The sequence below is a fragment of the Mytilus galloprovincialis genome, chromosome 8 (assembly GCF_965363235.1).
Source record: "Mytilus galloprovincialis chromosome 8, xbMytGall1.hap1.1, whole genome shotgun sequence".
Classification (NCBI taxonomy): Eukaryota; Metazoa; Mollusca; class Bivalvia; order Mytilida; family Mytilidae; genus Mytilus; species Mytilus galloprovincialis.
Window position 1 is genome coordinate 16,097,490 of NC_134845.1, and position 16,253 is coordinate 16,113,742.

At 30.5% G+C, this 16,253-nt stretch overlaps 1 protein-coding gene across 1 annotated transcript; it reads left to right on the plus strand.

Moving 5' to 3' along the window:
- The first annotated feature begins 157 nt into the window (after positions 1 to 157).
- Positions 158 to 15,055, plus strand: LOC143042969 (uncharacterized). The gene is made up of 13 exons (XM_076215471.1): positions 158 to 167; positions 730 to 756; positions 1,813 to 1,935; positions 3,259 to 3,387; positions 3,802 to 3,912; positions 6,078 to 6,206; positions 8,430 to 8,558; positions 9,756 to 9,869; positions 11,166 to 11,282; positions 11,908 to 11,979; positions 12,852 to 12,887; positions 13,626 to 13,664; positions 14,808 to 15,055. The coding sequence occupies exons 1-13, from the start codon at positions 158 to 160 to the stop codon at positions 14,822 to 14,824; spliced, it is 1,053 nt and encodes a 350-aa protein (XP_076071586.1). The 3' UTR covers positions 14,825 to 15,055.
- Positions 15,056 to 16,253: the final 1,198 nt, after the last annotated feature.

Genomic DNA, 16,253 nt, shown 5'->3' on the forward strand with positions numbered 1-16,253 from the left:
CTACAATTTTGATCTGTGAACCATACAAATGTATGATTTTTGTAAAAGACAGTTTCAATCCAAAGCCTTCTTGGGCGATGTTTGTATTTATCATGGCTGATTGATTTTTTTAAAATATAAAACACGAGTGATTTGATTATTGTTTAACCTGTCTACCATGTACAAAGGTAATGCCTCTACATTTCATTGACATTTTCCTAAGATTATCATTTCAAAGTATGGAAATATATATAATGTGCCCTCAATTCCCACCATTTATTCAACAATCTGTGGAAAAAAATATTCTTCAAACGACTAACCTGTGGCGCTCTTATGAAAAAAACACTAAATAGACAAAATAAGTACGAAGTTGGAGAGAATTGAGGGCCCAAAATTGCAAATACAAATTTACTTTCTGTACGTGTACTGGAAAGAAGATAACAATTCAATCGAATCATCAAACACGTTTTCATTGTTTATTCCAAAAGCTTTGCGACAAATGGAAACGAGGCTTTCAATTTTTTGGAATTTACCTTTCGTGATATAGGCAAATAGTTGAAACTTGAGTGTATAAAATAGTTTTTAAGCAATAAAAATTTTTTGATGACTAGATTTTTAAATCAATATTAATTTTCATATTTACCTTTGAACTAGTATACACTACTCCTTAAATACTTGCAACTGAAAATTCGAAATTTGGCTATTTTTGGAGCACATGTTATCCTTATTCAACTGGTTTTTTTTTTGTAGTTGTGGATGACTGCAAGAAATGTGAAGGTAAGACAATTAATTGATATCAATATAAGTCAAATCTTTAACTATAATGTAAAATTATAAAAACAGTCCTTGTCACTCATCTACAACATCGAAGCATTCAGAGTTAAGGGGTGCATTGTTAAAACTTTCTTTTTAAATCTTAATCGATAGTTAATATTTCGATTACTTAGATCATTACGACTGTAATGTTCTCTGTTTAGACGATGACCATACGATGACCTATAGTTGTAAACTGTTATTGCATTAAGTCCCTGTGGCAGATTTTGCAATTTAGCACATTTTCGTATGTTTATGAATAAGACGGACTCGATTAGGCACGCTATTTTAGTTTTTTTAGTTTAACATAATGAATAAATATAATTTAGTGTTGGGTATTTATAGTGATTTATGAAATAGCTCATTTATTAATTTATTGGTACCATAAGATATAAAACATATGGTCCTACTCATAAATCTGAACATTTGTCATTATTGCATTGGCCTGGTGTGACTTCATCTATACCGTGTGTGATATATATTATTTTCTTTTTTATTGGTGAAATTTTGTTCGGTTACCAACTTGTAACTACTTCGTCAGCGATTCTGTAACCAAATAAAATTGGGAATGGAAATGGAAAATGTGTCAAAGGAAGAACAAACCGACTAAAGAGTAGAAAATATCCAAAGGACCCCAATGAGTCTTCAACACAGTGCCTAAATACCGCATCCTTAGGCAGGCTTCAGCTTGACCCAATTTTTTTTTATACTAGATCAGCGAAAACAAACGTCACACGAAAGTCCGAAACATATAAATGAAAACAAATAAAAATACTAACAAAGTACCTTAGGAAATACGCAACAATGCGTGTATTAGATGTCAATTATTAATTGGGGACATGCTTTCTACCTCAATGTTATGGTTTGCTCTTACGGTCTATCACTTTTTTAGTTTTAAATATTAAAATCTTATCACGTGTTTGTACGCCCCGTAAATAGAACTGCAATAAAACTGCTTATAATCGCACAACACTGAAACACTATTGAAGGAAATACAATAGTCTTATAAACTTACTACAGCGCCAAGATGTGAAGACAAACCAGATGCATGCAATGCAGCGACTGAAAAGTGTAGAGATACTGATAATGGGAGAGTTTGTGACTGTAAAGATGGTTTCGAGAAGAAAGGCGGTCAATGCGTAGGTAAATACATTTACATTTCTGTTTAAAGTCATATGAAAAGATAATGTTTATCCAATTCTTAAACCAATGCATGTATATATTATGAACTTAGTTTTCTGTGGAATATTCCATCATTTATTATGCAAAAATATCGTATAATGGTCATTTACTTTTTGTCTCTGCCTGTTATGATATAAGAAATATGGCAGCTAATAGATTGTCTTTAAACCGTAGTTTATCGACTATCACCTTATAGTAAACAATCAACAAAGAAGCATAGATATTGAGCACGTGTATAACATATACAATCAGATAACAGTTTTTTTCAATGACAGATCTTTGCGTATTGCGATCACCGGATTTTAACGAGAAGGTTCATGCTTAGGTTACTTACATACGGAAATGATTTCGGCGAATTGCTTCCTGGAAGCAAGCAATTCAAAAAATATACTTCTTCTAAATGTGGACATATTACAGAATTTTCTTCAATAAATAGTATATGTAATAACGTTTTGTAATGAAAACTATCCATTTAGTTAAAACATATGCATCATTTCTTTTTAATTTGCGGTTTCATGACATTAAGAACTAATATTTTTCCAGTTTTGCCATAAATGTTCTAGGTATTATTATTCGAGTGTTCACCTTTTTTTTCTATTGACACTGTTTAAAAGAAACTCACGTACTTTATTTGTTTGGTTATACATAACGGAAATACACAAATTAGTGCTTTCAAACAAAAAGACTTACGATTTTATATATATATATATTTGTAGTAGGTAATTTAATAGTTCAGTTAACATAAGTTATCCAAATGATAAGAAATTTAACTTTTCACTGATTGTCACCAGTAGATACCACGTTTTTATCAAATTTGGAAACATTTTAACTATTGCATGTATTTTGGACTGCCGGTTATACAACTATGATCATTTTATGTGGTATCATAAGTCAAGATTATTTAATCTGATATCAAGATTCCTTATGATCAGTGCTTATTAGTAGGTAAAAGAAAGTTCTTTCTAGGGTTTTAGACACCGACTTTTTAAACTAGAATTTTAACAGAAAAATGATAAATAGAATCCTGAGATTTCAAGTTTGCAATATGTTGCAATTAAGAAGAAATGTGGTTAAATATTTATTTTATTCTAAATCTAGAAACTACATTTTCATTTTTATGTGCTCGGATATTAATAACAGTTTTATCAAGAAGTATGTTTAATTCCAGTGTGATGCACACTGTCAAATTTTAATTATTTGATTGAAGTAATTGATCCACAATTTTCATTTTGTGTTCAATTGATTTTAATATATAGTAATATGTGTTTTGTTAAATTCATACAGATATCGACGAGTGTGCCACAAAACAAGATAATTGTGATCGGAGTAAACAAATATGTGATAACCTACCAGGATCATTTAAGTGCACATATTGTCCAGCCGGAAAAGTCCCTGTCAACAACGAATGTATAGGTAATTTAAGGCCACAGTAGTTAACGGATATTAAAATAAAAAAAAAACACACAAATCCAGAAAACATGATGAAATTTTTACGACCAATATATATATATAAACATAAATACCTATAAGAGATTGAGTTTCCAAAATTAATTGCAAACCTATTCAACGAAAGATGACAGTAATTTCCACTTTTTTTGTCAAATACTGCGGGTCGAAGTATGTTGTTTCAGAGTAGCAGACGTTTCTGTATTGTTTTCATTCATTAGACCGAGTTATAAAAGACACTCTCCATACTACGGTAGTTAACTGTTACTAACTGTTGAATTCGCAATTAAAGTATTGCGAAATGGTACAAAATTCATTCCTATGCCATTGAAACATTATTTCTTTAAAATGAATGTATATAACGTTCGAATTATATTTTAGTGAAAACATGTGACCATGTCCAGTGTAAGGACAATGAAGTTTGCGTAAATATAGGGGGACCAAAATGTCAATGTGCAGCGGGATACTATTCTACTGAAAACGGATGTAAAGGTAAATAAAGGCTAAAATAGTTACCCGATGTTAAACTTTCGTTTATCTACTAAGAATAGGCAAATCATAGACATAAAAAAGAAACTGAATTATATCAAGACAAAATGTTACCAAATTCGAGAACATGTATATATTCGTCTAAATATATAGATATATAATTCGTGTAAACATCAGCCTAACAATGTTAGATCTGTAAATTTGCATTAGCAACTTTTTTGTTATTCCCTCGCCGGGATTCGAACTATATATGTATAATATTCCGTAAGATATATACAACTACCGCATGACGTTACTATAACGTAACGTCACAAGTCGTTACTATTAACGATAACAATTTTGTCTGATGAACCGCTGGAGATGCGGTGAAAGCGCTAACAGAAACAATGTTCGATTTATGATGTGATTTTTTGTGTTTTTTACTTTTAAATTATATTTTCTGTACCAAGGACTTTTTATTTATCAAATATATATATATATATATATATATATATATATATATATATATATATATATATATATATATATATAAATAACCAATAGCCTTCTACAGTGATTTGACACTGAAGAAGGCTATTAGTTAAGCCGAAACATTTGTCAACATATATAGCACAAACAACATTTTCCAAAAGACCAAAAGAGTGACAAAATATATTATAACAAAACGCATTTGACTAGCAGGTCGAAAAGCTGATGTTCTTTAACCCTGCTGACTGCCATTGCTGATTGCCAAATAAATTGATCACAAGGTGTAGCAAAATGGATCTCTATATTAATTTTGATACGATGTAGAAAACAATAAATGTGCGGCAAAGATGATAAACCACAACAAAAGGTTCTAATTGTTTTACACCATATCCGGATTTCGACAATTAATGTTTTTCAGTGATGTTAGGGATCGAAAAGTATTTGGAAGACCATTTAATTAACCTCAATTTAGGATAGACTCTTGAATTTTAAAGAGTCAAAATAGGATGAACGGATTATTATTAACCGGAGGGAAAATATAATACAAGCCCAAACGATATAAATATAAACAAGTCTAAATTGAAAACAACGTTCAAACCTATGATTGCGTTGGATAAAAACCGCAATTTTTATACGTGTTTATGTAACAAATTTCGTTGTTGAGGGGTCTAAATACAGCACAAACAACATTTTCCAAAAGATAAAAAGAGTAAAAAAAATATATTATAACAAAACGCATTTGACTAGCAGGTCGAAAAGCTGATGTTCTTTAACCCTGCTGACTGCCATTGGCGATTGCCAAATAAATTGATCACAAGGTGTAACAAAATGAATCTCTATATTAATTTAAATACGAAGTAGAAAATGATAAATTTGCGGCAAAGATGGGCAACCACAACAAAAGGGGCTAATTTTTTTAACACCATATCCGGATAAAGTATTTTGGATGATGGTCGTAACCGACACAAGATGGTCGTAACTTTTGAAAGACGATCGTAACTCGAGTATTTAGACGAAATTTTATAAAAGCATATTAAAATTACTTTGCACATAACCGTGTTTATAAACTCAGATGTCATATATGGTTTACTACAAACAATATTATGTGTTACTCTAATTATGGTATGAAAAAATTAAGTTGAACAATTCTAAAACATACACCGTTCTGATGTATTCCAAACACCCATTATTTAGGGGTAGTAGTGGAAACTGATCAACTCGCAGTAAGCCAAATAGTATGTTAGGGATGAATATGTATATAATTTCTACTGTACGTTAAGGCATACAATGGTTTAATACACGTGTATTCCCTCATATTTTTTTAAAGATTTTTTTCATTTCTTTACGACCTTTTATACTCCCGTCAATTTTTTTTGTTTTAGACACGGACTATTTAAACTAGAATTTTAACAGGAAATGATAAATAGAATCCTGAGATTTCAAATTTGCAATATGTTACATTTAAGAAGAAATGTGGTAAAACATTTTTTTGTTCTAAATCTAGAAATTAACTGAAATTTATTTTTCATTTTGATGTGCTCGGATTTGAATAACAGTTATATGAAGAACTATGTTTAATTACAGATTGATGCACACTGTCAAATTTTAATTATTTAATTGAAGTAATTGATTCACAATTTTCATTTTGCGTTCAATTGATTTTAATATATAGTAATATGTGTTTTGTTATATTCATATAGATATCGACGAGTGTGCCACAAAACAAGATAATTGTATTCGGAGTAAACAAATATGTGAGAACCTACCAGGATCATTTAAGTGCACATATTGTCCAGCCGGAAAAGAACCTGTGAACAACGAGTGTATAGGTAAATTAAGGCCACAGTAGTTAACGGATGTTAAAATTAAAAGTATATACAAATCCAGGAAACATGATGGAATTTTTACCACCAATATATATTTATATATAAACATAAATACCTATAAGAGATTCAGTTTCCAAAATTAATTGCAAACCTATTCAACGAAAGAGTGACAGTAATTTCCACTTTTTGGTCAAATACTGCGGGTCGAAGTACACATGTATGTTGTTTCAGAGTAGCAGGCGTTAAACAATAACAATCTTGAAATTTATAAGATTGTTATAGTTTAATCTAAGTAGACTGATATATGATTCATTTAACATCACAATCATACTGATGAAGGATATCTGTAATCCGAAATATTTATAAATAATTACATTTATAAGTCCTCTTTTTTGTTATTGGTGTTGTTGTGTACATTTTGTAGGCGTTTATATATATATATATTTACTTTGATAATTTAGCTGATCTGTAAAAATAACATCTTCATGCCTTATATATCATGTACTGTAGTACGACGCTAGATTAAAACTGACGTTGAAAGGTAACACCCGGCCACCGAAAGCTTCATTTTATGAAGCCCAGGCTGTCGTCTGGTCTAGCGGGACGACTACAGTGCAGGCGATTTGGTGTCACGATATCTCAGTAGCATGGGTTCCAATCCGTGCGAGGGAAGAACAAAACATTTTCCAAAAGACCAAAACAGTGAAAAAAATATATTATAACAAAACGCATTTGACTAGCAGGTCGAACAACTGATATTCTTTAACCCTGCTGACTGCCATTTCCGATTGCCAAAAAAATTGATCACAAGGTGTAACAAAATGGTTCTCTATATTAATTTTAATACGAAGTAGAAAACAATAAATTTGCGACAAAGATGATCAACCACAACAAAAGGTGCTAATTGTTTTACACCATATCCGGATTTCGACAATTAATGTTTTTCAGTGATGTTAGGGATCGAAAAGTATTTGGAAGACCATTTAATTAACCTCAATTAAGGATAGACTCTTGGATTTTAAAGAGTCAAAATAGGATGAGCGGATTATATAAACTGGAGGGAAAATATAATACAAGCCCAAACGATATAAATATAAACAAGTCTAAATTGAAAACAACGTACAAACCTATGATTGCGTTGGATAAAAACCGCAATTTTTATACGTGCACATGTAACAAATTTCGTTGTTGAGGGGTCTAAATACAGCACAAACAACATTTTCCAAAAGATCAAAAGAGTGAAAAAAATATATTATAACAAAACGCATTTGACTAGCAGGTCGAACAACTGATGTTCTTTCACCCTGCTGACTGCCATTGGCGATCGCCAAATAAATTCATCACAAGGTGTAACAAAATGAATCTCTATATTAATTTTAATACGAAGTAGAGAACAATAAATTTGCTGCAAAGATGGTAAACCACAACAAACGGTGCTAATGTTTTTAACACCATATCCGTATAAAGTATTTTGGATGATGGTCGTAACTTACACAAGATGGTCGTAACTTTTGAAAGACGATCGTAACTCGAGTATTTAGACGAAATTTTATAAAAGCATATTAAAATTACTTTGCACATAACCGTGTTTATAAACTCAGATGTCATATATGGTTTACTACAAACAATATTATTTGTTATTCTAATTATGGTATGCAGAAATAAAGTTAAAATATTATAAAATATACACCTTTTTGATGTATTCCAAACACCCATTATTTAGGTGTAACAGTGGAAACCGATCAACTCGCAGAAAGCCAAATAGTATATTAGGGTTGAATATGTATATAATTTCTACTGTACGTTAAGGCATACAATGGTTTAATACACGTGTATTCCCTTATATTTGTTTTTAGATTTCTTTCATTTATTTACGACTTTTTATACGCCCGTCACAATTTTTTGTTTTAAACACGGACTGTTTAAACTAGAATTTAACAGGAAATGATAAATAGAACCCTGAGATTTCAATTTTGCAATATGTTACAATTAAGAAGAAATGTGGTAAAAACATATTTTATTCTAAATCTAGAATTAATTGATTTTTTTTTTACTTTTGATGTGCTCAGATTTCAATAACAGTTATATGAAGAGCTATGTTTAATTCCAGATTGATACACACTGTCAAATTTTAATTATTTAATTGAAGTAATTGATTCACAATTTTCATTTTGTGTTCAATTAATTTTAATATATAGTAATATGTGTTTTGTTATATTCATATAGATATCGACGAGTGTGCCACAAAACAAGATAATTGTGATCGGAGTAAACAAATATGTGAGAACCTACAAGGATCATTTAAATGCACATATTGTCCAGCCGGAAAAGTCCCTGTGAACAACGAGTGTATAGGTAAATTAAGGCCACAGTAGTTAACGGTTGTTAAAATTAAAAGTATATACAAATCCAAGAAACATGATGAAATGTATACCACCAATATTTTTATGTTAATTTTAAAAGTCTTATCTACATTTTTACTTCACATCCGAACAAATGCCCAGAACTAAAGAGAGTTTCAGCATCATGAAATTCAAATTTGACTTAAGAATTTGAAAATGTTTATTCAAATGACGGAAAAAGATTAAACAATGTTTTAATCAAACACATTCACAGCACCTGCATATCTTTTTTATTTATTATAACAAGTTATAAAGATTACCTCAAAAATATAGTAGTTACTAGTAACTATAGGTTGAATATAAGTCACGTGACGTACAATCTTCATTCTAATACCAAAGTGCAAATAAACACCAAAGGGACCAAATTGTGAATGTGTGAAAGGATACTATTATACTGCAAATGGATTTAAAGGTAGATAATGGCGATAGTAGTTAACCTATGTTAAAATGAAGTAATGGTTTATGTAGATACAATTCAAGGAAACAAAACAAAAACTCAACCCAAAATGTATCAATAGCCGAGAAAGAATATTAATCAAAATGTATCAATAGCCGAGAGAGAATATTAATCAAAATGTATCAATAGCCGAGAGAGAATATTAATCAAAATGTATCAATAGCCGAGAAAGAATATTAATCAAAAGTACAATAATTCAGAGGAGAATTCAAAACATAAAGTCTCAACTCAACTTACTTTATATACTTCATTTTTTTCTTTTTTTTTGTAACAAAAAAATTTGATTATTAAAACAACCGATTAAAGATACAAACCGCACACATAAGTCTTTATATACCCCCATATGATGCTTGAAACAAAATAATGCATTACGTAAGTAACAGCCGAAGTTGAACCGCAACAAAAAGAAACATGTCGACAAGTTGTACAAAATGCAGCTGAGCATTGGTCTGTGTTTAGAAATGCTTAAACATGTTTCGAAAAATTAAACGTCAAGAAAGGTAAATTTCTGAACACAAAATGAACATTTAATTTCATGTGAAACCAAAACAAACGGTCAACGGGTCTGATTTTAAGCTCACCTAGAAAATAAATACACCCGTTTTATTCACTGGATCAAAATCCACATGTGTTTGAGACATAACGAAACACAAAACCCTATATGCATGTGTATGCGTACGATTTCTATTTTAGTGAAAACATGCGCACAACATACTTGTGAACTCAACCAGATTTGTGAAAATACAGCTTACGGACCCAAATGTAAATGTAAAAAGGGGTACTACTACCATGAAGATAAATGTAAAGGTAAATCTTTATTATCAATGCATTCTCCTTTATCACGGGATATGATGAGGACAGTTTAAAATATATCAATTAAAAAAGAAACACATAACAATTGATTATATAATGTACAAAGTCTATAGGATATATTTATTATTGATTTTCAACTTTGATGCATGAATACCAGTTCATCTTTAATTGCTATGTTCTGAAAGGAAAAAAAATAAATGAGCTACATAAAAAAAGATAAAGTTATCAAATTTTACCTAAATTAGCCTCAATTTCTACGCTTATATACTCAATTGTGAACAGTAAAATAACAAAAATAACGAATTACAAGAGATCTTCAAAATGGAAAGACCTTTGAACCACACTCTTCACAAAAAAAGGCAAACTATTCAATCACTGGAAACATTATATTCTGGTGTGAATGAGATTATTTCTATACGTTTTCTGAAAGATATATAAAACACTATTAGAAAATATGTTTTTGATAAGGAAATTTGTCATATCTGTACATCATGACCCGGGTTTAGAAAGGACCACTTTTTTAAAGCTTATTTGCTTCTACGTATTCTTAATAAAATCTGCCGAGTCAAAATATTCAAACGGAATTTTAATGGCTTTTCTAATGTTGCATTGATTTATCACTGTCAAATTGTAAGTTAAGACCTCTCACAAACATATTTAATTTTATTTCAATGTGTGTTTGCTTCTTGCCTTTAACCTGATCGTGTAGATCAGTGCTCATCGATGGTTACTGTCTGTCCCGAATTTATTTTATTAATCAAGTTCTAAACCGGGTCTTTTCTGTGAATTAATTTTCTCCTTGATAAGGATAAGAGATTGAGTCTTGCTGAAGGCTGCGTACAGCGACCTGAAATTGTTGTCGGAGTCCTTTGATCGTTTGTGGATAGCTCTTTTATATGAAATATTTTTATGTTATATATCTAACAACCTTGATGTCTTAAATCATTTGAGGGTGTTAATTTTTTTGTGTTTTGTTTTACTTTAAGATCAAGGGGCAAGAAAAAAAAATATCCTAACACGTGTCTTTTTTAATATCTGTCTTTAACGGATAGTTGTCTAATTGGTAATCGTACCACATCCCCTTATTTTCACAGTGTTTGACCTCAAATAATATATTCTTCAGAAGTAGTATACTTTCATCAAATTATCAATTACTTTATACTAATTTTAGACACTGTAAAAAAAATATCACCGGAAAAGACCACTGATTCATTCAATGAAGAACAATCAACAAAAATAAAGTTCAATCAAAACTCATATAAGTGTGAACGTTATTGTTATATTTTACAGTGGCAACATGTGCAACTTATAATAAGTGTGAATACAACGAAGTTTGTAAAAATACAGATCATGGACCCAAATGTGAATGTCAGCAGGGGTACTATTACCATGAAAACGCGTGTAAAGGTAATAATGCTTTCTATTCATCGTTTATACATTTTTGAACGGTAACGTACCTTATATAGATAAATAAATGTATATGTTTAAAACAAATTAATACTCAATTGTTCTTAGTTTTTGCTTTTCAATGCCATTGTTTTAGGTATTAACTGTTTACGGACGACAAGATCACGTTCGTAAATGCGTAAGTTCACTGAGTACCGCTAAGAACAAAACTGTGTTTATGCTTAAATTTCTAATGTATATATCAAGATAAAACAAACATTGCGTAATGCTATGAATTGTAAACAGATCTATATCGTTTCCTTGACAGAATAAACGGGTTTTTTTTAATAAAGAGATTAATTATTCTTAATATCTTGATATGTTTCTTTTTATTTATGTTGTTCCTATAAATCAAAACGATTCACATCAGATTTTTAAGAAAAACCTAAACGAAATAATGAGATGTGATGTGATTGCCAATAAGGCAACTCTTTTCTGGAGAGTAAATGGCGTAAAAGGTAAATTTACAGGTCACCATACGGCAATCATTGATGAGTTAAACCCATATCGCACAGTCAGCGGTTTTGCCTTATTATAACAAATGTTGTTTTTTTAAAGTAATTTTCAATTATGCATTATATTTCAGCCGCTACGAAATGTCCTCATGTGAAATGTAGTTATAATGAATACTGTTACAAGAAAACTGGAAAGTGCTATCGTAAGTATCGGCAATAAGTTTTTCAATAAAAAAATAATAATACAAGTCCCTCCAATATTCGATCACACAGAGTTGTATTTCCTTATTTCAGATCAGTTTAGAATTAGCATATTCACATAAAAACGTCGCACATGCCAAAATTCATTTTGCTTTACCTTTTGTTCATTTTGGTTTTATCAGCACTTCATATTTTGAATAATTTTTGCAAATCATTTGGCATCGAGCAGCACTGAACATAAAAAAGAAGATGTGATTTACTCGACATGCGCATTGTAAGCAGAAAAGTTGGTACTATTTAATTCTGGTTATGTCTTTCAAACAATTTGGTCTCCACTAAAATAGTTCGTTTATATGAGTTCGCTTCGACATTTCAGAATTTGAAAGACCATAGATAATCTCATAGTTCGTACCAAAACAAAAAGAAACAACATCACCTCATTGGTTGAATTTTAGTTGTTTTGGATGTTGTTAGCCAATGATAGTGTTTTGGGGTTCGATTTTGTCAATATTACCGAGAGTGGATTAGATTCTGAAACAATGAACTCCTGAGCATTTTTTTCTGGAAAAAAAACGTAAAACGATCAGCTACAATTCTCTGAGTAGTAAACGTGAGCAAGTATATGAATACACTGAAGAAGAAACATATCAAATGTTAGTATTATTGAGCAATTCGCCTTAAAGCATTGTTTGGGTAATCGCGAACACCCAAATGAAAATAACGTTACATCATTGGTTGAATTTCAATTGTTTAGAACGTTTTAACCAATTACAACGTTTTTGGTGTACGGTTTTGAAAATATTACCCAGAATGCATTATATTCTGAAACAGGGAATTGATAACGCATATCAATTTACATATTCTTATCTTGTAGCATGTAAAGTTATCTGTAAGCAATATACAGAGGGAAGTAAGTCATTTATTTTATCAAATTTTTGTTGGGGGAGGGGGCAATTAATGTAGTAAATGGAAACGATTCTGAAAATTCCGATGACCATATTTTCGTTTATCTTTATCAAAACGGTAAAAACAAGATAATTATAAAAGGCAAGTCGGAAACATTCAATTTTCATTTTGAATGCACTCTATTATGTTAAAAATGATGGTGTCAAAGAAAACAAAAAATCAAACTAGTAAGCAAAACTTTTCTTTAAATATTTTTTCAAAAGATTAAATCGCAAGATATTTCAAAGAATTTTGAATCTTTCACGACCAAAGCACCCTTTTTTATTAAGCTTTTTCAAAACCGTTCAAAATCAAATGTCACAACACCAAGGAATCTGCTGATGCATAACTAAGTTGTAATACAGCAGCAACACGTTCATCTTTATATTTCACTGAGGAAAACTCCTGCAACATAATAAAGTCAAAATCATCAAAAATGGTTAGTTTAAACATATTTTATTGTTAAAAATGACAAAAGGATCAGTCACAAGTTTTTCAACTTAAAGTGGTTGTCGTATGCATGTATACCATCTTGATATTATATACATCTCAAATATGCAATCTTAGTTTTCCTATATTTGCTACATGTAGTGTCAATTGAATAATTTATTACCATTCAATTTTATTTTATATATTTGCTCTGGTTATTATTTGTGTTTATTTTATGATTTTAATCTAACAAGTCTGTCATGTTTTGTTTCAGCTTATATGTACAAATCATGTTATTCCTATTACTGCAATGGTAAGCTAGTTTAGATATATTGGTGATAAAGATTAAATAGTGTTACATTGTTTTAAGAAGTAAAAGGACAAACCATGATCAATCATGTCCAAAATATATTGTAAAATGAAATAACCCTAGTCAGATATATCAAACTTCTATGAAAGTCGAAATACTTCATATTTCTGGAAATAAATGTAACCTTATAACATTAGTTAGTAGCTTATGCGTTCAAAAGCCGAATTACAATTTTTTATGACTGTATTCTTAGTTTGCAAAACTACGAAATCAAACATCAGCGAAAGTACGATCCGTCCTCAAGTTAAAGATAAATCCTCAAAAATCAGTATTTACGGAATGTAATCAATACACATTATATTAAGTTGCTTAGACACTAAATAGCGACCTTTTTTCCATTGTCTAATACAAGCACAGATAAATACAACATAAAATAATGTATTAATACGTTGCTCTTAGATTTGTATATATAAATGAATTTCACAATTATAACAAACACATACTTTTATTCAGATTTCTATATAGACAGCGTATGTTTATAAAAAAATATCCATTTGTTCCTTTTAACTTAACATAGATATAGGACGATACGGTGTGAGCGCCAATGAGACAACTCTCCATCCAAATAACAATTTAGAAAAATGTAAACCATTATAGGTCAATGTACGGCCTTAAAGACATTGAATAATATGTAGTGTTTTCTAAATACAAACTTAAACTTTTATGCATACATCATTAAACCAACTATTATCATTCCAAGAACTTGACTAAGGACATGCGTCTGCTAATGCTCTGAACAGTGGTAACCAGTTTATAGGTCCTCGATGTTTAAAGTCATTAATACCAAAGCTTTTAAAGTTACATATTATTGCAACATATTTTTTCTTTACTATTGTATGAACGTGTATTCTATAACTGATCGGATTTTTTTTTTGGTAAAAGGAAAACAAGTTTAATATTCGAATGATTCGTCGTTTATATTATTATAAGCATCACAGATAGTCCGATACAAGAATAAATGAAAGTAATGTGGCTTCGTCTGACATCTTAATTTAATCATTTAAATTATATGGTTCAAGAGTTTTGGGTTTCCTTTATATTTGGGTATTTATAGTAGATTTTAATCATGTTTCCTTTATATTTCAGGTGACAATGGTAGATAGACATCTTGGTCATGTTTACATATATTCTGTACTTTTTTTCCAACTAATTGATTCGATATTTCCAAGTTAATCACTTTTTACAAATTTTGATCGTTCTGTTTTGTTTTTACCTTGTTTTACGATCCAATAAAGACAAAAATTTAGAGAAATTTTCAGATCAGGAGAAACTTTTAGGCCAGAGATGAAGGAAAACAAATTCTACTATTGAAATAAAATTTTAGTTAAAACAAATATCTTTCTTGTTATTTTGCATTGCACGTGCTGGAGTCCTGTTGAAAGTATTTTATCAGATAACATCTCTATGATGATCTCAATCTGGTATAAAACAAGCTTGATACCATGAATTTGGTCAAAATGGTTTACCGATGTTGATGTAATATGATATAAAAAAGAAGCTGTGGTATGATAGGCAATGAGACAACTCTCCACAAGAGACCAACATGACAGAGAAATTAACAGCTATAGGCCACCGTACGGCATTTAACAATGAGAAAAAGCTCATACATCATAGTCAGCTATAAAAGGCCCCGAAATGACGATGTAAAACAATGAATAGATTAATAAGAAAAATCGTGATAACAAACAAAAAAACTGAGTGAATTGCATGACGAACAAAATTGACTGCATGGACAGTTTGAGAATCGAATTCTGATAAGCATAGTGTCTATGTTATAAAGGCACTTACAATTCCATATCTATACTATTAAACGAGAAGACCTCATTTTGTGTGTCGCTTCTCTTCCTTCCACAATAAATGAATCATCATGCCTCTGTGTTCTTTAGGTAACATGCATAGTCGCATTTGTCATCCATTCTTATGATTTTTCAGATTAAGTTATTTTGGGAGAAAAACCACAAAATAGGTGTCCGGATATTGTTTCCGTCATCAGACTGACTTTTAGTCATAATTAAGAATTCCGGTTTTAAACATGCACAGGAAGAACCAATCGTATGATAGATTACAAAAATGAAAAATAAATAAGCTAATCAGAGCGTTCTCCATATCATGTTTTTTAGCTCGCAAGAACCACAACTATTATACCTCCTTAGAGACAATTATTTTTAGCGTTTATCCACATGTTAACTACGATTATACTACTATAATATATAAAGACTCTCTGTATTCTGTCTACTGCTTTCTGAAATATTTATTATTTTTTCCATTATATACGGATGCCACATTTCTATTTTTAGTGGACCGTGAAATGGGGTAAAATCTCTAATTTGGCATTAAAATTAGAAAGATCATATCATAGGGAACATATTTACTTTAAGTTTCGAGTTGGTTGGACTTCAACTTCATCAAAAACTACCTCGCCAAAAACTTTAACCTGAAGCGGGTCAGACGGACGGACGAACGAACGAACGGACGCACAGACTAGAAAACATAATGTCAATAAATGGGGCATATTGTTGAAAGTGACAGTAG

Excerpts from the sequence above, each read along its gene's own strand:
- LOC143042969 (XM_076215471.1), top strand. Across the intron at positions 6,207-8,429 it reads TGTGAACAACGAGTGTATAG|ATATCGACGAGTGTGCCACA; the intron begins GTAAATTAAGGC and ends ATATTCATATAG. Across the intron at positions 11,980-12,851 it reads GAAAACTGGAAAGTGCTATC|CATGTAAAGTTATCTGTAAG; the intron begins GTAAGTATCGGC and ends CTTATCTTGTAG.